The sequence below is a fragment of the Hevea brasiliensis genome, chromosome 14, assembly GCF_030052815.1.
Source record: "Hevea brasiliensis isolate MT/VB/25A 57/8 chromosome 14, ASM3005281v1, whole genome shotgun sequence".
Taxonomy (NCBI): Eukaryota; Viridiplantae; Streptophyta; class Magnoliopsida; order Malpighiales; family Euphorbiaceae; genus Hevea; species Hevea brasiliensis.
Genome location: NC_079506.1, coordinates 68,735,362 through 68,761,247, shown reverse-complemented (window position 1 = coordinate 68,761,247; position 25,886 = coordinate 68,735,362). Strand labels below are relative to the sequence as shown.

Genomic DNA, 25,886 nt, shown 5'->3' with positions numbered 1-25,886 from the left:
TAAGAATAGATTATTACATGTTAAGTGCATAATAAACTTACTATATATGTAATAATATTTATTACCATGGTTTTGCCAATGGTTCATTCTCATCACTAATCCGTGTATTCATCTTTAATGAAAAATATGCTTTTAATTATTATATTTACTTAAAAAAATATAAACCTTTATTTAAAACCTAAAATTTTATAAGAATAATTTTTTTTCAAATGAAGCGGAAATGATTATGAATTCGTAGTTAGTGGGCAGTTGATCAAATTTTCATAAAATCATAATCATTCAATTTTAAATTCAAGTCCACTAGCGTTTAAAAGAATATGACAAATTATATTACGCTAATTTATTTCTAATTTTGTTTATTTTTATATTTTTAATAACAAATTATTGCATAAATTGACGTCTATTTTTTAAGATACACACCCTTAACTAACCTATGTCTCTCACACACATTGATGGCTATTTTAGTACTTGAAATCCTATTTCAAATTTATTTGAACTTTTATTAAATGATTATTAAACAATTATTGCGCTCAACTACGACTTTGGTTAAGTTAGACATATATATATATATATATATATAATAGAAATAAAAGAGCAATAACTAAAACATGATCGCACTTTTATTTAATTATTTAATCTTTTAGTAAAATTTTTTGTTAATTAATATTTATCAAATTATTATTTAATTTTCCTATTTTATTAAAATTGATTAATTAGTTAATATATTTTAAAAAATATATTTCTAGATGAATATGAATTTAAAAAATTGTGTTTTAATTCAATTCCCAAGGTATTAATTTTTTTTATTTTTCCTATTGGAAATAATTTTGTTAAATTATCATCTTACTTGGAGATATAGAAAATTGATTAAGCATTTTATGTATACAACATATACAAATTTGTATCAAAAGATAGAAAATAGAGAAAAATAAAGAGGAGACGGGTGTAAATGTAGAGAGGAAAAGACATTGGTGGAGATAAATAAGGGACATAGAATTAGAATAATTTGGGTATAAAAAAATAACATGAAAGATTAAAAGTTAATAAAATCAAATTAAATGAATTAATTAATGTATTTTTTTTAAATATAAAGACCATTAACTAATTAATTTCATTAAGATAAAGAGACTAAATAATTAAATGAAAGTAAAATATAAATATTAAATAATACATTTCTCAAAATACAAGAATAAAATAATTAATTTCATTAAACACTTGACTAAATAGTAATTATCCCATAAAATAAAATCTTTAGTGAAACATATAAAAATAGTGAATAAATGAAATTATTAAAAAAGATAATAATAAAGTGCGCATATTGTTGTTGACATTTAAAAATATAAGTAAATGAAAAACAAAAAGGGTGACAAATGCCCTTACGTAAAGGATTTTTGCATTAAATAACGATTCTGTGTCGATTGTGGAAGGCGGTGAACCCACATTCAACAACAATCCTATATAAATATGTAACCTGGGAACCCATATTTGCATCAAACACCTTCAAGCTTATTAATCTTAAAGCTTATTCTATTTTTTCGGTTCTTAAAGCTTTGATCTTTTAACAATCATTTCAAGAATGGCTAATGCAGAGGTGGTTCTGTTGGATTGCTGGCCAAGCCCTTTTGGTATGAGAATTAGGATTGCTTTGGCTGAGAAGGGCATCAAGTATGAGTACAAGGAAGAGGATTTGCAGAACAAGAGTGCTCTGCTTTTGCAGATGAACCCAGTTCATAAGATGATCCCAGTTCTCATCCACAATGGCAAACCAGTTGTTGAGTCTCTTATTGCTGTTCAATACATTGATGAAGTCTGGAAGGACAAAGTTCCATTGCTTCCCTCTGATCCTTACTTGAGAGCTCAAGCTAAATTCTGGGCTGATTTTGTTGATAAGAAGGTACTCTTCTTTTTAATTTCTTTTATCAAATGTCTAAATGGTTGAATTTTTTTTTCTTTGGTTATAAAATCTTTTGATAATTTTACTTTGGTAGTAAGGGAAGTAACTATATAATCAAAAGAACTTGATTTTCTTTCCCCTTTCTTTATATATAGTTAAAAACTACATATAGATTGTACAATAGTCCACTTTTTTTTTTTTTTTTCAATTTACTTTTATTTATTTATTATTTTTTTTATCTTCTAGTTATCACAATTTATGTTATTTATTTATTTATAATTGATTCCAACTAGGCTTTGAGTTGGAGATCTCATAGTTTTGTAAATGGCTCTAGTATTATTGAATTAAAACTAATTATTTTTTTCCCTTAATAAGTTATATATTTGTGGATATTATGCAAAATAAATAACACAAATTCATAAAAATATGTGGAATAAAGGGGAAATAAAAAAAATATGTACCCAATGTGCAATAATTTTTTTTCTTCTTTTACTAAAAATCATGAATAGAGGAATTCCTATTTGAAAAAATGTTAATTAAAAAAAAAATTATAAAATTTCAGATTCTCTCTGTAAGAAAATGTGAAATTTCCCTCCGTAAAAAAATGTGAAATTTTACAGATTTGAGTTTTGAAAAATATATACATACAATATAAAAATGTGTATTTATAGTACATAATGTGTAATTTAGAGTGTAATAATTAAAATTGCAACATAAATAATTATGAACTTCATAAAAAAAAAAAAAAAAAAGAGAGAGATTTATATGAAGTTGGGATGCAGATACATGATCCTGGAAGGAATATATGGGCCAAAAAAGGAGAAGAGCAGGAGGCAGCTAAGAAAGAATTCATAGAGTCACTGAAGCTTATGGAAGGAGAACTTGGAGAGAAGCCATACTTTGGTGGTGAAAGTTTTGGTTATGTAGATGTTGTGCTTGTGCCTTTCTATAGCTGGTTTTATACTTATGAGGTCTCTGGAAATTTCAGCCTGGAGGCTGAGTGTCCTAAGCTTATTCAATGGGCTAAAAGGTGCTTAGAGAAAGAGAGCGTGCTCAAATCTCTTCCTGACCACAAAAAAGTCTACGGCTTTGTTTTAGAGCTAAAGAAGTGGCTTGGGATAGAGTAGAGAGTGCATAGTTTAGAAAGGAGATTGCTTGGTTTTGAGTTGTTTATTGTCCTATCTGGGCCTTGTGTTTTGGCTTTCAATTTCCATGTGGTGTGATGTTTCATATGTTTTAATAAAGGTAATTGATTAATTACTTTGCTTGCAATTTTGATTATTTACCTTTATTGAATTTTTTATTATTTTTTTATTATATATAATTGAAAAATATTATTATTTAATCTTTTTATTTTAATAAAATTAATTATTTAATCTTTTACTTTGAAAAATATATTAGTTAGTCCTGTTTACTTTTTAGTGCATCTATCCAATTTTAATCAAATTTACTATTGGTCAATATATTTATAGAAGAGAAAAATTAATATTATGAAAATCAAATAGTTTAAGGCAAATAAAATAAAAAGACTATATAATTATATTTTTTTCAAATTAAGAGATTGACTGAAATTCAAACTAATGGTTAAAATGATTGAAGAGACTAAAGAGTATATGGAATAAAAATATAGAGATTAACTATTATAATTTTTAAAATATGAGAATTGAATAATTAATTTTATTAAAATAAAAAGATTAAATAATAATATTCTCTTTTTAATTACCTATTATCATTAAGGGTTTACTTATAAAAAAATTTTAAAAATTAAATTCTTTATAATATAATAATTCAAATATTAAAGTGTAATTAAATTTCAAAAGTTTAAAAACCAAAATATAATATAATATAATTTAAGAGAAAATACCCTTGACTTTTAGCAAAAATACAAGTTAGTCCATTTTGTTTAAAAGTAAACATTGGTACCCCTAAGTACTGTAAACAAAAAGGTAATTTTGATTATTAGTCAATAAAATTTAGATGTTAGTCAAATAAAAAAATTAACATAATGTCAAAAGCCCATAATTCTTTTCTTTAATGGCCAATAATAATTATGAAAATATAAAAAAAAGGTTTTGAACAATGAGATGAAAGAAGCCATCGTGGAGACAGATCTACGAGAGATAAAGCTTGTCTTTTTCGACTAATTTTCTCGAGGCAAAAACCCTTCTAAATTTCTGGCAATAATTCTTAGAGTTAAAAAGTTAAATAAATTATTATCAATTTAGTTAATTTTTTTAAGCTCTTAAAAATTATTTTTATAATCAAATAAGTCTTTATAAATTTAGTTTATTCTTTTTAAGTATCTGACAATTATTTTTAGAGACAAATAAGCCGTTGTCAATTTAATTAATCTATTTAAATTCCTATAAATAAAAAATTCACTTTTACAAGCTCTCTATTTAACACTGTGTGCTCCGTTAAATGAGAGTCTAACATGCCCAATATCACTGGATCATTAAGGCCTAAAGCTCCTCTTCTACATTCAACAGTGGACATATGCTAAAGAGCATTGAATTTAGCACTAGGCATGCTTAATGATAATAACAGTCACAAAGAAAGAGAGTGAGAGAGCAGTAGAAAGTTTAACTTTTAAGTTATGTATTACAAAAGGATGTTAAAGAAATGTTCATCTATCACCTATAAGTCACATGATAGAGTTAGGCTTTTTTAACTTAAATTTTCAAGGTTTTGACTCTAAGAATAATTATTAGGGGCTTAAATAAATTAATTAAATTAATAAAGGCTTATTTGACTCTAATAATAATTATCAAAAGGCTTAAAATGAATCAATTAAATTAATAAGAGTTTATTTAACTATAAGAATAATTATTAAGTGCTTAAATAAATTAATTAAATTGATAATAATTTATTTGACTCTAAAAATAATTATCAAAAGCTTTAAGAATCTTTTTACCTTAAACAAATATAATTATTTTTAATTTTTTCTAATTTTTTTTATTATTAAAATATAAAAATTATATGTTGACATTTAACCTACTCTCTATTAAAAATTAAAATTTTAAAGGAGGATGAGCCTGCTAGCTCTCTGTTAGCTCTAACTTCAGCTTGACACCCATCAACATCACTCAACTAGCCCACTCTACACCCTCCAACTCTTGGTCTATTAAAAATAATAATAAAAAAAAACTCCTGATTTGTTCTTCAACCATCACCCTCTAACACTAGCTCTATTAGTCAAGAAAATATCTACAATTCCAAAATGCTTAGATCCAGTCTCTCTCTAAACATTGAGTTCTCTTCTCTCTCTAAAGTTTTCTTAAAATCAATTTAGTTTTCGGGAAGGTCAGACCATATGGCCGATGACCCTCCCCCTTTCTCAGTTTCTCAGTTTTTAGTTTGTAGTTTGTTGCTTTCTCATTTTCTTTTGATTTTCTTTTTGTTTTAGTTTCCAGCAATGGAGTTCAGTTCCCCTCCTAGGATGGGGATTTAGAAATATTAGATTTTATTGGGTGAAAACCATATCTTATGCTTACTTGTGAGAGATCCTTCAAAGATTTGAGATGGGTGAATCAGTAGTAGCCATATCCATGGCTTGACTTTTTTGGTTGGTACCCTCAAAGGACAGGTGACCATCCTAGCTAGATGAGATTGCGAGGCTAAAGCTCTGCCATGTCTATTCTTGACTCGTCCGGCATCTCTTAGGTTCATTGCTCCTTTGGCTGACACTGCTCATTGCCCTGATGCTTTACCTTTGGCTTATGTGGATGCATGTTTATTTGTGGTGAAGTCCCAACAATTTACAATGCCAAGTGATCTATGGTCCCCATTGTTAGCTGGTGTTCTTTTGTGACGATGGTGGGGAATATGGGTCTTTTGGAAAATGGTGCTTTATGGCTTTAGGGTTTTGACCCTGGCTACTATTTTGATAATTAGGCTGCCTGCAAATCTTTGTATGGGCTAGGGCTTGGTAGAGTGTGTAGGAGTAGGATTATGGCTAAGAGGGCTAAAGGCCAAGAGTCTTTATGATGTTCATTTGTTCTCGTATGAATGAATGGTTTATTCAAATAAAAAAAAATCAATGGGACAATCAAAATCAAGGTTACCCACAAGCTAGAAACCTAATCAGTGAGCTCCTCAGGGTCAAAACCCAAATGAAGGCGTGAGGCCTTGGAGAATTGAGTATTGGATGGAGGGCAAAGCATTCGGTTCAAACCGAATTGAACCAAACCGAACCGATAAAACTGAATAAATGAAATTTTCATATATGAAAAATCGAACCAAACTGAAATATGTAAAAAAACAAACAGAACTGAACCAAATTATTTCGAATTGATTCAATTTGGTTTAGTCGATTTTGGGCTTTAATGGGCTTTTTAATTTGGACTTGATTTTTACTTTTTATTTAGACCTAATTGTTCCCTCTCTTGTAATAAATAATTATTCTTTCAATAAATATGAATTATCATAGATATTGATCAAGTATATATAAACTATTTATATATAGCAAGCATTTTGCAAAAATTCATTTTATATTCTTGACAATTAATTAAAAATGTTAACATATTGTAAATTTTGATTTGTATAAGTAGAATTTAAAAACAAGGAAAAACATATAGAGAGGTTCACTTGTTTACTATTTGTCACTTTCAAAATTCTTAGTATTTGTCATTTCATGATTTATCCTGTAATAAATTCATAGTATTAAGCTCTATGAAGCTGCAGTCTTAATTGACAACAATTCGAAAATCTTTTGAGACATAGTTCAAACAATTACATTCATACTATATGTCAATAAGAGAATTAGGAATTGATACTTGACAATCTGACCTATTTCTTATCACACGAGCATGCATTTCTTTGCTCAATTCAATAGATTTCAACGGCCTGATGAAGGAAACAGCAGGAAGTGCAGTAAACATATCATCTTTGACCATAGATTTCGCCATATATCTCAGCAAATTATGGATCTCTCAGGATAACCATTTTGAGAATATGCAGATATCATAATGTTCCACATGACACGACATAGTCCTTCTTAGGCATTTTCTTAAATATTAAACTTGCATTAGCTAAACCCCTCAACTTTGAGTACATTGTTAGCAAGGCAGTATTCACAGATAAATCTTTACGTAAACCACACACAACAACCACACAATGAATAGCCCTTCTTGCCCTTAATGAGCCCATTTCAACAGTTGACCTCAGCAACTTAACAGCAGTAACAGAAAGGGACTCAAATTTCTCCATGCTTATTCTTTCATAAAACCATAAAATCCCTAAATCAATTTCAAATAAAAATCCCTAATTCTATAAGTAGATTTTTAATTAACTTACTAAAGAATGAAGAGATTATTGATGACCGAAGCAAGACTCGAGGAGGTCTTCACATACAGATTGCAAGCAAGAAGGAAGATGGCCAACAAGGATTTGAGTTGACGAAGGATTTTACTAATGATCAATAAAGGCATGAAGTGAGAGTGAGTGAGAAAGAGGCACTGCGAATGTGAATTGATGGCTTTGAGCCATGAGCAAGAGAGCCAGAGGAGAGTCGAAACTTGAGATAGAAGGGAGCGAGAGCGCTGCAATGAAGTTTCAATGCTGATTAATGTCTATTAGATTGGTGTGTATATATATATATATATATATATATTTGAACCCTGTTTTTGCAAAATGCATAGTATTGGTATAATATGATTCGGTTCGGTTTAACCAATTTTTTATCCTTTAAAACCAAAACGAATCGAAATAATCAAAATTTTATAAAATAAAATCAAACCAAACCGAACCATTATTAAAACTGAATCGGTTTACTGAATAAAGATGGTTCAGTTCAGTTTATTCAATTTAGACCGAATGTTGCTTAGCCCTAATTGGATGTGAATGTCTATATCTTGGCTCGTAGTTTGGCTCCTTCAATAGTAGATTTGATGATTTTCGTATTATTTTGGATATTTAGATTTAGTAATTTTAATTGTGTATCACGTATTGTTTATAATTGTTTATATTTATAATTTATTTTTTCATATATAATTTTTTAAAAATATTTATGTTAATTAATTAATAAATTTTAAAATTAATAGAATTTTTTTTTAAAACATGTGTAATAATACAATAAAATTTAAAAAACAAAAACTAAATTAAGGATTAAACTAAAACTATACAAATATCTTAAAAAAAATACTTTCATTATATTCTAATTATATATATTTATATGTATTTAAGTAAATAAGATATCTTTTTATTTATAAATAATATAGTTTATATGAGTTAAGAAGATTTGAAATATCTATATTATTAGGTATAATATTTTATATATTTAAATTTTTTATTATTTATAATTTACTAGAAATTAAAATTAACGCTGATAATAAAAAAAATAAAATTTTTAAGCTGTTTTTTTTAACTTTTTCTAATTTTAATTTAATTTTAAGAGTATATTTAATAAAATATTAAAAAAATTAAAAATTAAATATTATCCTTATAAATTTTAACTTTTAAAAAAATAATTATTAATTTAATATTTTAAAATTAACATTTAACTATTAATAAAATATAAATGATAATGATGTGAGAGTCCTCGTGATAGTGGCCATAGACGGTGTGTTATTTGTTGGGTGACTTATTGGTTATGGTGGAAGCGTGGAAATGATCTCACTTCCCATCGTCATACAGGCAATGATCAAATAAACCAACTAACAAGCAATTATATGAAAACCGTGAGCAGGTACAAAAAGGGACTCAGCGACAAGGTTAATCTCCATTTTAGATGCATTTCGGTGCGAGCATATGCTGCCGAACCTGAGAGAACAATACAAGAAGACCGGTTATGGAAAGAAACAAAAGCCACACCATTAACAAACCTGCATTCCCTCTTACAATTTTGTGCAAGAAATCGAGAACCCATGAAAGGTAAGGCCTGCCATGCACAACTTATTCATTTTGGGCTAAAAGCAGACAGTCTAACGTGCAATATGCTAATCAATATGTACTAGAAATGTGGCCTGATTAACTTCGCTCGGAAAGTGTTTGATAAAATGCCTCGAAGCAGCTTGGTTTCATGGAATACAATGATTGCTACTTATGCACAAAATATGGACGAGCCAATGATGAATGGAAGCCAATGCCAGCAATAATCTGATGGTTGTCATCTTTTCTACCGGAGAAAATGTATCAAAATAATCCACGCCTTCAATTTAAGTGTACCCTTTAGTCACAAGTCTGGCTCTATACCTCTCTATAGGACCATCAAATTTGTATTTTATTTTATACACCCATTTGCAGCCTATAGGAACTTTGTTGGGTGGTAAATCAACAAGTGTCCAAGTTTGATTTTGCTCCAGAGCAGCAATTTCATTGGCTATAGCTTCTCCCCAAGATTCATATTTAACAGCTTGATGATATGTTTTAGACTTAGTGGTAGTAGAAATGGACAAAGTGAAATGACTTTGGAATGGAGATAAGTGAGAATATGAGATGACAGAAGAAAGAGGATAAAGAGTACCTTTAGAAGTCTAATTGGTATCTATTGAAGTGAAGAGATTGCAATGATAATCTTGTACGTAAATTGGTGACCTTCTCTATCTTGTGGAAATTCTATGATCTGACGGAATAAAAGGTTGAGCAGTATTGACAGGTAGTTGAGGAGATAATAGAATAGGAAAGTGTTGTGGAATATTAGAAAAAGAATAATCTTCATCTGAAATATCTGTGGGATGAGGAATGGACTCAACAATAGAATTAAGAAATGAAAAAGGAAATATAGTTTCATAAAATTGGACATGCCTAGAAATGAAAATTTCTCTATGCTAAGATCCATTAAGTCATACCTTTTTGTACTAGCTTTATAGCCGAGAAACACACATTGTCTTACTCTAGGGTCTAACTTGGTTAAATATTGATGCAAAACAAAGTTGACGCAGCATGTAGCGCGGAAAAAGATTGACACATGATCAAACGCTTAAAAATAAATAAGATCTAATCTAAAATTTTAATTAACAAAAGATTCAATCTAAGAATAAAATAAAACAAATATAGCTTTATAAAGAAGAAAATTTCATTGAAATAAATGTAAAAAACTTGTACATAATGAAAATATAATGGGTATTTATAGAATTTTAAATCTTAATCTAGATAGAAATAAATTAAAGAGTTTTAATCTAAATAGAATATATATTTAAATATCTAAATTAAATAGAAATAATATTTTAGAGTCCTAAATAAACTAGAAAATATAAATAAAACTTATCTAAGAAAATAAAGAGTCCATCTAAAACTAGAAGCCCTTGTGAAAATAGGAAAATAATAGTCACTGGTTCTGGTATAGATTTGCGCACTGTATCATTAATCCACACTTTCGAGAAAATTCAACCTTGAATTTTAAAGTGTTGAAAAATAAAAAACTCCATTGAATTATCACATCATGTCTCTTTCTTGAATGATATCAATAAAATTGACTTGAAAAAAAATTGAATTGAAAAACTTCACATTGTCTTTTGTATCCATTAGAACATTTGAACAAATAAAATCAACCAAGATAATAGGAATTAAAGGGTTAGATAAATTTTTAATCTCTATAAATTCCATGATTTAAGTTTCTTCATTTTTCGTTGTCTTAATGGATTGTTTGACTTCAATTCCCTTTGAAATCTCCATGATTTGTTGTTCTTCATTCCCTATGACACTTTCTTCAAACTCTTCGTCATTCACCTTAGTGAAAGAAAGTAAAATCAAAGTTTCAAATTCTTCAATTTCAAGTGATTTAAGCTTAGGGTCTTTAACTTTAAGTTATTTTTTTATGCAGGTTTGTAACACCTTCACTGTAGCAATTTCGTATATTCTATTGTTAAGGTGATCGGTGTCGGTCCGGACAGCTAGAACGTTTGGAAAAATATTTATACTAAAGTGAGGAGTTATAATTAACTCAAATAATAATAAGAAAAATTTAGAAATAAATTTAGAAATAAAATATAACTAAATTAAATGAGCCCGTGCCCTAGTGATGGGTAACCTAGTGGAAAGTTGCGATTTTCGGAGCTAGAAGCCCTAAACCTGGGAGAAAATTTATGAAATAATTTTTTGGGACTCTAGAGAAGAGTCATTGAGGTTTTGATGGCATTAGAATGCCAAGAAAATGCTTAGAAAAATTTTTAGATAGGTATAGACGATTTTGGCTCGATAAGCCAAACGGAGAGCATTTTGGTCATTTCGTCTTCAGGGATGATTTTTGACCAACTTGTCCAGTTAAGTAAATAATTATTATGACATAAAATATGAATAAATATTGCTAAAAAATGAAATTAAAAATGAGTAGTAAAGAAAAGAAAGAAAAATAAAATAAATGGAAATTAAAATCAAATAATGACATCAAGTGATGCAATTAAAATTGTCCGAACCAATCATAATTAGATAAGCTAACTTAAAAAGAGTAAAATGGGCTGAAATTACAAAGGAAAATTCTGTCATCCCTTACCTCTCAACCCAGCCGAAACCCATCTCTAACCCATTCCTCCATTAAAGCTTTATCAAGCTTTATACCCCACTCCATTTCACCTCAAAATCCCTCACTCTCTTCACTAAAATTTTTCCTCACACCTTAAACAACTTCTAGGCAGCAAAAAGAAGAAGGAATTAAGAGGTTAGGGCAGCTTGGACTCTCCTAAGCAAGGTTAGTGCTCATCCCTCCTTTCCTTTCTTCTTTATTCTTACAATTAAGGGTGATTAAGTATAAATTCCATGAGAAAAACTAAAATGTATGCATGAATGATGAGAGCCAAATTTTGGCCAGCAAAGGAAGTTGATAATCTTGATGTTTTCTTTTGATTAAATTTTGTCTATTAGCATCAATTACAATGTTTACTTAAGCCATAATTGAAGATTGCATGAGTTATGTGAGATGTGACGTATGGAGTTAGGGTTTGGGGCACAAAATTTGGATTTTTCTCATGTGTTAGTGAATGGAAGTTCTAATGGTCAATCAGTGACCATTTGGCTGAGTATAATGAGGAATTGAAGTGAATTGTAGCTTGGGATTTGAGGTTGGGTGTGCTGCCTTGAGTGCCCTGCAGGTCTGGATGTGAGTCCAGCATGTTTGGGCAGCTGTAACTTAGGTTGTGTAGGTTCAATTAGTGCAAGGCCAATTAGACATGAAATTAGACACATAATGGCACAACTTTGATGAAGGAACCCTGTCCAGAAACTAAACTTATGATGCTCTAAAAATTGACCAAATCGGGGTAGCACCAATTCTGCCTGGGCAAAATGACCAAATAAACAGTGTTAATTCATTTGGTCATAACTCAGTGTAGAATGTCCAATTGACCTGAAATTTATATCATGGAAAGCTGAGACAATTTAGAACAACTTTCATGTAGAACATAAACTCAAATTCTGGACTTAACTAAATGAAATTACTAGCCAAAGTTGGATTACCAAATCTGGCAGAACAAAAAAAAATTGCCCAGAAATTCTGGGTAAAGGCAATCTGATTAGTTATAGTGCAATAGCCATAACTTGAGCTAGGAAACTACAAATAGGGTGATTAAAAAAGTGAAATGTAACTAGACACAATAAAGAACAACTTTGATTAAGAACACTTGGTCAAATTCTCACTGTAGAATAGCCTAATAGAACAGTGAACTCTAGTACCCAAAAACTAAAATTTTGATTTATTCTCCATTGGTTAGAAGTATGGATTGGCAACTAATGCCAACACTTTTGGGAACCAAAATGTGGTAAATTTATGTGATTAGGACTCATGTAACTATTATACATTGAAAAGTCAATAATTTGACCTAAATAGTAAAATGAATAGTAACCTTACATGTGAAACATGAAAATTCAATCTATAACTTTGTAATGTGCCCTAGTACACCTAGTAAGATTGGTTTGGATAGGTTGGCATGCCAATAGGGTTCAGTTAGCAGTACTGCACATGGCATTATGCCATTCTGTGATTCTATGGTTTTTAGCCATTCTGATATCAGTGTGATACTTGGCCTTGAGCCCAATGTTTATTACAGCTTATTAGCTGTTATGTTGCACACCGGGAGACACATTGTGATCGATGGTGTGACGGCTCGAGGTACTTGGTACCTAGTGCTAGTTTACCCATTTATCCAGTCCAGTCATCCAGTATAGGTTACTTGGGCAACCAAAATGGAAGTTGATAAACTTAATGAAATAATTGATATAACAAGTACCAAATAGATAGACTACAAGTAATTACCAAAAATTTGTCTGCATGAGACATCAATATATACACTGCATGTTCATTTCTTTTTAGTTCTTTTTATTTTATTATTAGCACCACTAAGCATTATTGCTTAGCGCGTTGCTTTTTGCCATGCGTAGGTTCTGGAGAAACTGAAAAGAGCCCAGTAGACCACAGACTGGGTGAGGCCGTTCACAGTTCTGCATAGTGTCTGTGTCACATCATAGACTTCAGTGCATTGGTAGGACACTAGGTCCCATTTTGTTATTTTGTACTATTTATATTTTGTAATTAAACTTTTATTTTCTCATATATAGTTGAAACTTATGTAATATATTTTGGTATTAATGCAAATATTTGTAATTTGTATTTATAAATGAAAATTGAGTATTTATTTATGATTTGTACATGATTAACATGTGAAATGAATGAATGATAAATAGAAGAAATTTTTAGAAATGGTTGAGGAATATTGAGATTTTGTTGATATAATGGAGTTTGAGAATGATTGAGATGTATTGGAAGTGTTTTTCACAGGTTCTGAAGAACTATTTTCTTCGTTTTTAGCCGGTACTCTGTCGGATTTTCTATAAAATTTTCAGAATCTCAAATGAATTTATAATTTCAATAAATGACTTAAATGAGTCAAATTTCACAAATTGAATTTCATAATCATAAAGAAATAAATTAAGGAAGGATAAAAATAATTGAGATAAAATAAGAAATTCTGGTACACTGTGTGGCATTTCTTGCTCGGCTATACTGTAGACGGGTAAGGGGTATCACAAGGTTGATCTCTTTGCTCATGTTCGAAATCTTTAACATCATTTGATGTCTCAATAAGATTTGCTTCCACCTTCACATTCTTTGTTTCTATTGAAGTACACAATTCCTAAACACCACTTCTTCTATATGCATCATTAGTAATAAGTGTTCTCTTAGAATTAAAGAGAACAGAATCATAATTGACTCTATTGTGGCTAACTCTTCCAGCTTGATTCAATTTGTGGTTTCACTTCTCAACATTATGAACTCCTAATAAGTAGTGAATCGCTTGCAATTGTCACATAATTTTTGTTATAGAATTTCGATGCTCTTCAATTGCTTTCCAAATAGCTGGTAACTCCTGATCACCATCATGAGGTTGATTGCTACGACTACCACCAATATTGGCCGTCATAATGAGGGTGAAATCCCTGTGCTGATACCACCTGATGTAGTATGTAGGGTGTAAAGATTGTCACATGAACAAATCTCCAAAGAACAATAAAGGTTTAATCCAAAACCTCAAGAAGAAAGAGATAAAAATAAAGCAAAGAAGTTTATTAAAAATTGAAGAAATAAATAAAGTTACAAAATCTGAATACAATTAAGGTATTTGTATGGTTTGATAGTCCTAAACTAATTAGAATAAAATAATTATATCTTGGAGTTTTAGATAAATAATTATTAGCTAGGAGATTTAGATAAACATAAATACAATAGGAAATCTAGATAAAATAACTATCCCTAATTGAAATTGGATAACTAAAAACTTTTCCAAAATAAAATAAAATATATATATATAAAAAAAAGGTCCGCATCAATAGTGCTGCAGGGAGGAGTCCATTCTCTATCCTGTATGCTAAGGTTCCTAATCATGCCTTAGACTTGATAAAGCTTCCAAAGGTTCTAGGTTTGAGTATAACTGCTTGAAATCTTGTCAAACAAGTGCAATTGGTTTAAGAGGATGTGAAGAAAAGGTTTGACAAAGCTAATGCAAAGTACAAAGAAGCTACAGATAGACATAAAAGATTCAAAGTATTTAAGATGGGAGATGAAGTCATGGTGTTAATGAGCAAAGCAAGGAATATTAGGGGACACCATAAGCTTAAACAAAGAAAATATGATCCATTCAAGATCGCTAAGAAGGTTGATGACAATACATATGCTGTTGATCTTCCATATTGTATGGGGAATGTAACACCCTCCCTATAGCAACTCCGTACATTCTCATGTTCCGGTGACCCGTATCGGTCCGGACAGTTAGAACGTTTGGAAAAATATTTAAACTAAAGTGAGGAACCATAATTAACTCAAATATTAATAAGAAAAATTTAGAAAAAAAATTTTAGAAATAAAATACAACCAAGTTAAATGAGCTGGTGCCCTAGCGATGGGTAACTCAGTGGAAAGTTGTGGTCCTCGCAACTAGGAGCCCTAGACCCGAGAGAAAATTTATAAAATAATTTTTTGGACTCCAGATAAGAGTCATTGAGGTTTCTATAGCATTAGAATGTCAAGAAAATGCTTAGAAAAATTTTTTAATCGGTACAGATAATTTTGGTCTGTTAAGCCAAACGGAGGGCATTTTGGTCATTTCGTCTTCAGAGATGATTTTTGACCAACTTGTCCAGTTAAGTAAATAATTATCATGATACAAAATGTGAATAAATATTGCTAAAAATTAAATTGAAAATGAGTAGAAAGAAAGGAAAAAGAAAAATGAAAGAAAACATAATAATTACATCATGCTTAAGTAAGCATGATGCAATTAAAATGCTTATAACCAATCAAATTTCAACAAATTATTAAAGACCACTTAAAAGAGGATTAAATGAAGGAAAAAAACTAAAAAACCAATATGCCTTCTTCCCCACAACTCAACCAGCTGTCTCCCTCTCCCATAACCATTCCTTTATTAAAGCTCACCAAAGCTTCACTCCACACCAAACCTCACCATAAAATCACTCAAGCCCTATACTAAACTTGATCATCACACCTTAAATCACTACTGGGCAGCAAGAAGAGGAAGGAAAGAGGAAGTTTTGTGAAGAGCGAAATTCTACTCCAAGTGGTTAGTGACCAACTCTTACTACTTTTGATTCAATTCATGTTTAATGGCATGAAATAAGTAGGAAATGTAAGAAAACAAAATAAAAATATGTGTGTATGCACCCCTTATAATTTCGGCAGCTAGGGTTGGTTAGGGTTTGATGATTTTGCTTGATAGCAAAGTGGTTATGAGCAGCCCTTGGTATGAGATGAGTGATTGAATATGTTTGTGTAAGTGAAATGCAAGTGGAATGCATGAAAGAATTTGAAAAACATGTGGACACTTGAACAACATTAGGGTTTGCTCATGTAATGGTGTGTTAATATTGTGATGGTCAATTAGTGACCATTTGAATGTGTGTGAGAAGGAATTGAAATGAGTAAGGATGTTGGAGTTGAAATTAGGTGTGCTGCCCTTGGTGACCTGCAGGACTGGGTGTGAGTTCAGCAGGTTTGGGCAGCTATAAATGGAGTTGTAGAGGTTAAATTGGTGCAAAGCTAATTGGACATGAAACTAGACATATAATGGCACAACTTTGGTGAAGAAACCCTGCCCAGAAAACCAAACCAAGTTGACCTAAAAATTACCCTAATCCGGGTGACTTGCATTCTGCTTGGGCAAAATGACCAAATAAACAGTGTTTATTCATTTGGTCATAACTCAGTGTAGAAAGGTCCACTTGACCTGAAATTTTACCAAAAGATAGCTGAGACATAGACCTACAACTTTCATGAAGAAACCAAACCCAAATTTTGATCATAACATGTTCAAAAGTTGACCTGCAATTAGTGTACAAAACACTGTAGATTTAGTTCTGTCCAGAAAATCTGGAAAATTTGCAATCTGGCCAGTTATGGTATTTAGGCCATAACTTGAGCTACAAAACTCCAAATAGAGTGATTCAAAAAAAGAAATATAACTAGAGACAATAAGGAACAACTTTCATGAGGACAATTTTACCAAATTCCTACTGTACAAATAATTAATGGAATAGTAAACTTAGTGCTTGAAATCTGAAAATTGTAAAAAACTAACACTAAGCTTTGAAATAATATTGGCAACCAATACCAATAACTTTAGAATGCAAAATGTGGTATGTTGAGGATATTAGAATCAATATACCTACTGTCTATGAAAAAGTCAACATTTTAATTGACTAATGAAATGAATAGTAACAATGAAACTTCAATTTCAAGAATTGTGCAATTTAAAAAAAGTGTAACATGCCCTAGTACACCTAGTAAGATTGGTTTGGATAGGTTGGCATGCCAATAGGGTTCAGTTAGCAGTACTGCACATGGCATTATGCCATTCTGTGATTTTATGGCTTTTCGCCATTCTGACACTGTGATGATACTTGGCCTTATGCCTAATGTTTACTACAGCTTATTAGCTGTTCTGTTGTACACCGGGAAATACATATGTGACCGATGGTGTGACGGCCTGAGGTACTTGATACCCAGTGCCAGTTTACCCATTTATCCAGTCCAGTCATCCAATATAGGTTACTTGGGCAACCAAAAATGAAAGTTGATAAATTTAATAAAATAATGAATATAAAAAGTACAAAATAAATAAGACTACAAATAATTATCGAAAATTTGTCTGCAATGAGACATTAATACATTCACTGCATATTTATTTCATGTTATTTCCTTTTTATTCTATTATTGGCACCACTAAGCATTATTGCTTAGCGCGTTGCTTTTTGCCACGCGTAGGTTCTGGAGAGACTGACAGAGAGCCCAGTAGACCACAAACTGGGTGAGACCATCTACAGCTCTGCATAGTGTCTGTGTCACCTCATAGACTTCAGTGCATTGGTAGGACATTAGGTTTCATTTTGGTATTTTGTAAATAACTTTTATTTTCTCATGTATAATTGAGACTTATGTAATATATTTTGGTATTAATGTAAATAGTAGAAATTTGTGTTTATAAGTTGAAAAATTGAGTATTGATTTATGACTTGTATATGAATATCATGTGAAATGAATGAATGAGAAATGGAAATATTGTTGAAAAATATTGAGACTTTGTTGATAAAATGGAGTTTGGGGATGATTGAAAACATATTGGAAGTGTTTTTCACAGGTTCTGAAGAACTGTTTTCTCCATTTTTAGCCGGTACTCTGCCGGATTTTCTATAAAATTTGCGGAACCTCAAGCAAATTTATGATTTCAATAGATGACTTAAATGAATTATACTTCACAAATTGTACTTCATATCCATGAAAGAAATAAATAAGGAATGATAAAAATAATTGGAATAAAATATGGTGTTCCGGTACACTGTGTGGCATATCTTACTCGGCTGCACTATAGACGGGTAAGGGGTGTCACAGGGAACATTTCCAAGACCTTCAATGTGGCTGATTTGTACTCGTACCTACCTAATTGTACACTTGAGTATCTAGAAACTAGCTTGAGGACAAGTCTTTTTTCAAGTGAGGTTGAATGAGGTGAAGCATTTTTTTATATATTTTATTTTATTTTGGAATACTTCTCAATTATCTAATTTCAATTAGGGTTAATTATTTTGTTTAGATTTCCTATTGTATTTATGCTTATCTAAAACTCCTAGATAATAGTTGTTTATCTAAAACTCCTAGATAATAGTTATTTTATTCTAATTGAGATTACAACTACTAAAATAATACCATAAGACGAGTAACGAACAACCGAGTAAATGGGTAAGGAGCAGTCAGAGCCAAACAATGCTCAGACACTCAAATAAAAAGAGTTACTCACCAAATATACGAGCAATACTTGGATCACTCTAAGGATAAGGATCCTAAGATATCCGCCACCATTAGAATTCCATCTACATGAGGACTCAATCAATGAAGCAGACTCCTAACACCACTCAACTGCAAAACCCCTATTCCTAATAAGAGACTACATCAAAGGCCTATATAAAGGCCATCAAGTATGCATACTATTTAGTTTTCCATTCATCCTATTGTCTAATTCCCATTACTGACTTAGGCATTGGAGCAGTGGCCATCTAACCCACTTGGTGCTCTTTTTTATTATATATCCAATTCCTACATCCACATCCATAAGTCGCCAGAGAGGAGAACTACATCATTGGCATCATTTGTGGGAAAGATTACTTTAATAATTCTTTCTTATAAAAACAAATTATGTGATCATTGTTTCTTCTTTCTCACCGTTGCCACTCCAAACCCTTTACTTATGGAACCACCACCAATTCCTGTCAACTTTCCTAACGGTAATGATACCACCAACAATGCCAATATCGCTGAAGATACCGCACCTCAACCCCCTATGACCTTGCAGAAGCTAACACAATGTATCATGGAACTAGAAGTAGAAAACATTGGCCTAAAAAACCAGAATGCTCAATGGGAAAGTTCAAGAGCTCCTGAGAATAGTGTCATCCTAAATCCATAAAAACTGCAATAGTTGAAACGCAAAAAGAAAGTTGGCAATTTTGAAGCCAATTCCATAAAAGGAGGCATTGATTGGGGCAAAATTAAGACCTTGCCCAAATTTCAAAATAGCCTTGATCCTAATGAAATCTTTTACGTGGGTGATTATTCTCTTTTAAATGATGAAATTCTGGCTGAACCCTTTCTCCCAGAGTTTAAATTGCCCACCCTGAACAAATATGATTCAATTTTGACCCAAGAAGTTATCAGGCAAATTTCAGAACTATAATGCAACTACAGAATATTAACGACTTCATCCTATGCAAGGTCTTCCAATCAACCCTAATAGGGCTTGCTCAAAAATGGTATCAACATCTTTGCCCCAACTCAATCCCGAGCTTCAAGTACCTAGCCTTCAAATTCAAACAAAGATTCATCTCTTGCATCCCACCAAAGAAAATGTCATCTTACTTACAAAAAGTCAAGCGAAATTCGGGCAAGTCACTAAGAAGTTACATTGATCATTTTAATGCAGAAGCCATCTGGGTTGAGCAACTAAATCACAAAGCTACTTGTGAAGCCATTAAAAAGGAGTCTACCAATGTCAAATTTGTACACCTCCTCATCAAAAATTAGCTCGAAGCTATTATCAGCTCATGGAGTGAATCCAGAAGTACATCCGCTTGGATAATGAAAAGAAATTATTATAACTGGACAAGGAAATTAGAATTAAGGACGAGAAGATCAGCCTGAACAACATATCAAAATGATAAAACAATTGTACTAGAGACAGGGACAAAATGCGTGACAAATACAGAAATTACACTCCCTTGAATGAGTTTCAAATTAGAGTACTAATGTGGATACAAAAAAATGGGAAGTCAATCAAATACCCAAGAAAGTTGAATCCTAGAATCACAGATAAATGAGACCAAAGTAAATTTTGTAGATTTCATTATAATTTTGGCCACAACAGTAATGAATAGTTTTGTAGATTTCATTATAATTTCGGCCATAACACTAATGAATGTAGACAGTTGAGAGATGAGATTGAAAGGCTAGTCAAGGATGGCAAACTAAGGCGTTTCACTTGCCATACTCGATCAGACCGTGACGAAGAGAGGAGGGAAAGATCTAAGCATAGACTGAGACATGATGATGAAGGGCCCCTCGGTACTATTATTGTAATAGTAGGAGAGCCTAATCCTACAAGGCAAGAAAAAAAGAGAAAGTCAACAAATAGCTAGAAAAGCTATGTCAGTCAACCACAACCTTCGGCAAGAAGGATGGTAAGTGCTCACCAACATTCTAACCCCTTGGTTATCATCCTCCGAATGAACAAGTATATGGTGAAGTGTTCTAGTTAACACTAGAAGCTCAGTGCACCTCATCACTCTAGATGTATACGAGAAACTTGGTCTCCGAAGAAAATATCTATCAAAAGTTTCTTACCTTTTAATAGGTCTTGGTGACAAATCTATCCTTGTGCTGGGCACTACAAACATATCAATGGTTATTGGAGATGAACTCAAAAATTAAGAATTTTAAATTTATACAAATTTTAAAATTAATTTCAATAATAAAAATATAATTGTAATTAAAAGCTAATGTCCCCCCCTCCCTCTCCTCATACATAAAGTATATGGTGAAGCATGTTCTAGTTGACACTAGAAGCTCAGTGAATCTCATCACTATAGATGAATATGAGAAATTTAGTCTCAAAAGAAAAGATCTATCAAAAGTCCCTTACCCTTTAGTGGGTCTTGGTGACAAATTTGTTCCTGTGCTGGAAACCACAAACATAACTATGGTTATTGGAGATGTAACATTCTCACTTTAGCTAGTCCATACAGTCTACTGTTCCGGTGACCAATGTCGGTCCGGACAGCTAGAACGTCCGGAAAAATATTTAAACTAAAGTGAGGAACCATAATTAACTCAAATATTAATAACAAAAATTTAGGAAAAATTTTAGAAATAAAATACAACCAAGTTAAATGAGCCGGTGCCCTAGCGATGGGTAACCTAGTGAGAAGTTGCGGTTCTCGCAACTAGGAGCCCTAGACCAGAGAGAAAAATTATAAAATAATTTTTGGGACTCCAGAGAAGGGTCATTGAGGTTCTAATGGCATTAGAATGCCAAGAAAATGCTTAAAAATTTTTTTCAATTGGTACAAATAATTTTGGCCCGTTAAGCCAAACGGAGGGCATTTTGGTCATTTCGTCTTCAGAGATGATTTTTGGCCAACTTGTCCAGTTAAATAAATAATTTATATAACATAAAATATGACTAAATGTTGTTAAAAATTTAATTGAAATTAATTAGACAAGAAATAGAGAAGAAATGAAAGAAAATAGCATTATGACATCATAATGATGTTATTAAAGTTTTCCCAACCTATCCAATATGGACACATGGCATCAACTTATTTTAAAGAGACAAAATGGGATGAAAATGAAACAAAAAATCAGATTTCTCTTCCTTGCTTCTTCCTTGCCGTGAACCATTCCACCATAACCACCATTAACAAACTTCTAAACCTCCATTTCCCTAGCTTTCTTCCACCAAAAACCCTAATTGTCAACACAAAAAATTATTCTATCATCTTGGTGAGTATTTTGGGAGCAAAAAGAAAGGAAAACGAAGAGCTTTAGCAAGTGGGAAAATCTCACTCTATAGAGGTTAGTGACTTAAACTTAAATTTCACTTTAAATTCATGTTTAATACTTATGAATGAGTGCAAATGATAAGGAAATTGATGGAGTACCATTTGTATATAAACCCTAAATTTTTGGCAGCCATGGTTAGAGTTTGTTTGTGATGAGTTTAATGAAGTTAAAAGGTTATTATGGCTGCCCTTAATGTGCATCTTGTAAGTGGATTGAAGAAATGCAATGAAAATGCATGAATGGTAATGTGTGAGTTAGGGTTTGGGGTGGAGAAATGGGACTTTGACCATGTGATGATGAAAATAGGTATTAATAGTCAATTAGTGACCATTTAGTTCTGTTTAAACCAAAAATGAAGTGTGTTGAGTGATGGGATTTGGGTTTGGTGTGGCTGCCCTAGGTGACCTGCAGAATTAGACATGAGTCCAGCAGGTTTGGGCAGCCATAACTTGAATTGTAGAGGTTCAATTGGTGCAAGGCCAATTGGACATGAAACTAGACACATAATAACATAACTTTGGTGAAGAAACCATGCCCATAAAACCAAACCAAGTGGACCAAAAGCTTGCCCTAATCCGGGTGACCTGTAGTCTGCATGGGCAAAATGACCAAATGAATAGTGTTTGGTCATTTGGCCCTAAATCAGCGTAGGAAGGTCCAATTGACCTGAAATTTTACCAGCAACAAGCTGAGATATAGACCAAAAACTTTCATGAAGAAACCTAACCCAAATTATTACCAGAACATATTCAAAAGGTGAGTTGTAGTCACTGTTCATTACACTGTAAATATGGTTAGTCCAGAAATTCTGGACAAAATTTCAATCCGGCCAGTTGTAGTTTTTGGACCATAACTTAAGCTACAAAACTCCAAATGGAGTGATTCAAAAAAGGAAATGCAACTAGACAAAATAAGGAACAACTTTCATGTTGATCAGTTTGCCAAATTCCCACTGCAAAATTGACCAATGGGACAGAAAAAACAAAGTATAAAAACTGAAAATTCTGCCCAACTAACATTAAGCTTAGAAATGGTATTGGCAACCAATACCAACAAATTTTGAATGCAAAATGTGATATGTTGATGATATTAGAACCAATGTACCTATTGCCTATGCAAAAGTCAACATTTTTGTTGACCAATGAATGGAATAGTAACACTAAAACTTAAATTCCAAAAATTGTGAAACTTAAAAGTGTAAAATGCCCTAGTATACCTAACAAGATTGGTTTAGATAGCTTGGCATGCCAATAGGGTTCTGTTAGCAGTACTACATATGGCTTCATGCCATTCTGTGTTTCATGGCTTCCCATGCCATTATGTGACATAATAGCCTTTGGCCATGTTATTTGAGTTGTACACTTGGGTTTTATCCCTGATAATGATTACAGCTTATTAGCTGTTCTGTTGCACACCGGGAGACACTATGTGACCGATGGTGTGATGGTCCGAGGTACTAGTACCCAGTGCCAGTTTACCCGTTTATCCAGTCCAGTCGACTAATATGGGTTACTCGGGCAATGATAATAATCTTACCAAATTTTAATCGAATAATACTGCAAATAATATCAGAAATTAAGTCTACCAAAAATGTAAACACATTCTGCATATTCATTTTATTTTATTTTATTTTATATTGTCACCACTAAGCAGAATTGCTTAGCGCGTCACTTTTGCCACGCGCAGGTACTGGAGACTTAGCTGGTGAGCCCAACAAACATCAAACCGGGTGAGCCTTCAGATTTGCATCCGGAGTCCCGAGTCACCTCACACCTGCAGTGCATATGGTAGGACATAGGATTTTGGGAGCATTTGGTATTTTGACATTTTGTATTAGTTTGGATTGTAACTATAACTCTTGTAATTATGTATTAATGTAAATATATGAAATTTCATATTATTGAAATTTTCTGCATGATGTATGTTGATAAATGAAATGTTGAGAAATATTTATGAATATGCTTCAAGTGATTAAGTGAACAGAAAAGTTTTAAAAATAGTGTTGTGATTTGAGATTGAGATTTTGAGATTGACTTGAAATGTGTATAATAGAGTTTGGATTTGGAAATTATATTGGAAGTGTTTTTTAAACAGGTTCAGAAGAACTGTTTTTCCAATTTACAGCCGGTACTCTGCCGGATTTCCTATAAAATTTGCAGAAAAATTCAGATTTATCAAAATTGTAAATAAATGATTTAAAAGGGATAAATTGTAAATAGAAACATAAATTGGTGCTCCGGCACACTGAATGGCATAACTTGCTCGGCTACACTGTAGACGGGTAAGGGGTGTCACATTTAGATGACCAAAAAAATTAAGAATTTTAAATTTATACAAACTTTAAAATTAATTTCAATAATAAAAATATAATTGTAATTAAATGCTAATGTTCCCCCTTACATATTTATTTATAATATAGATTAAGCCATGTTAGTATTATTTTATGCTAATTATTTTACCTGCACATTATACAAATTATTTATTATTTTATTTTAATAACATAATTTACTATTTATTTTTCTATATTTTATATTTTCAAAGTCATATTATAAAATTTTATTAATGATAAAATTCTTAACTAATTATTATTTTATTTTAAGTGTTAATAAATAAATTTATTAATAGCAACTAACGATTTAAATTTTGCAAAAATTTGACTAATAGATTATTTTCTATCATTTCTTAAATTAGTTGATATAAACCAATAAAATCATAGCCAAAGTGGGAAAAAAAATACAAATGCCACATGGAAATTTTTTAATATATTATTAAAATTCTTATTTTTAAAAATATAATATTTTTAAAAAATAAATGTTTAAATTTTATAAATAATATTTTAGTGAATAATTATTTAAATATGTATTAATATAATTTCTAATAAATAAAAATATATTTAAATTCATTATAAATAATGACAAAACTAGATATGTAGAGTAATTCATCCTTCCTTCTAGTTCAACTAAAAATTTAATTAAAAAAAATTGAATTTTAAAGATATACAATATGATGAGTATAGTTTTATAATACTTAAAATTGTAAACTTAAGAAGTTTAAAATTCTTAATAGATGTAATATAAAGTTTTTTTTTTTTTTTTTTTTTTTTGTATTAGGTAAGATTTTAGTAGTTGAAATTTGAAAACGTTAACATAAAAACACGATGTTCAATATGATAAGCTAATTATTTTATATAAAAGTTAAAAAAAAAGATATTAAAATGATATTTTTAAGCATTCTTATTAATTTAGGTGGCTTACTCTTATAAAATCATTTTTAAGGTTTAACTTTAATATGTGTGTGATTGAGTATGTAATTATTTTTCATGCGATTTATATTCTAATAGTATTTTTAATTAAAATAATTTTAATGGTGTTCAAATTTTCTCCACATGGGAGAAGAGAGAGAAATCTCTTCTTAGTAATTAGCAGAGAGAGAGAGAGAGAGAGAGAGAGAGAGAGAGAGAGAGAGAGAGAGAGAGAGAGGAGGGGGCGCGAGGAGGAGAAAAAAGAAAAAGAAGAAGAAGGAGAAGAAAAGAAAATATTATTTTGAAAATGTTGTGTTTTGTAAATTTTAAAATTCATAAAGTCATAATCGTTCAATTTCAAATTCAAGTCCACAAGCATTTAAAAGGAGATGAAAATTATATTGCAATATTTTATTTCTAATTTTGTTTATTGTTATATTTTTAATAACGAATTATTGCATAAATTGATACCTATTTAGTACTTGAAATTCTATTTCAAATTTATTTAAACTTTTATTAAATAATTATTACACTCAACTACGACTTTTATTATATATATATATATATATATATATATATATATATATATATATACACACACACACACACAAAATAGCAATATATAAAATGTGGCCACACATTCATTTAATTATTTAGTTTCTTCTTCAAATTTTTTTGCTAATTAATACCTATCAAATTAT

General features: G+C 31.0%; 1 protein-coding gene and 1 long non-coding RNA gene across 2 annotated transcripts; both read left to right on the top strand.

The window, feature by feature from the left end:
• Window positions 1-1,430: 1,430 nt before the first annotated feature.
• LOC131173429 (probable glutathione S-transferase parC) lies at window positions 1,431-3,166 on the top strand. The gene is made up of 2 exons (XM_058135784.1): window positions 1,431-1,894; window positions 2,677-3,166. Exons 1-2 carry the CDS (start codon window positions 1,577-1,579, stop codon window positions 3,019-3,021), a joined length of 663 nt encoding a protein of 220 aa, XP_057991767.1. The 5' UTR covers window positions 1,431-1,576; the 3' UTR covers window positions 3,022-3,166.
• Window positions 3,167-8,398: 5,232 nt separating this feature from the next.
• Window positions 8,399-9,469, top strand: LOC110646049 (uncharacterized). Its single transcript, XR_002493088.2, has 2 exons — window positions 8,399-8,764; window positions 8,848-9,469. It is a non-coding gene; the product is annotated as an uncharacterized LOC110646049 (long non-coding RNA).
• Window positions 9,470-25,886: the final 16,417 nt, after the last annotated feature.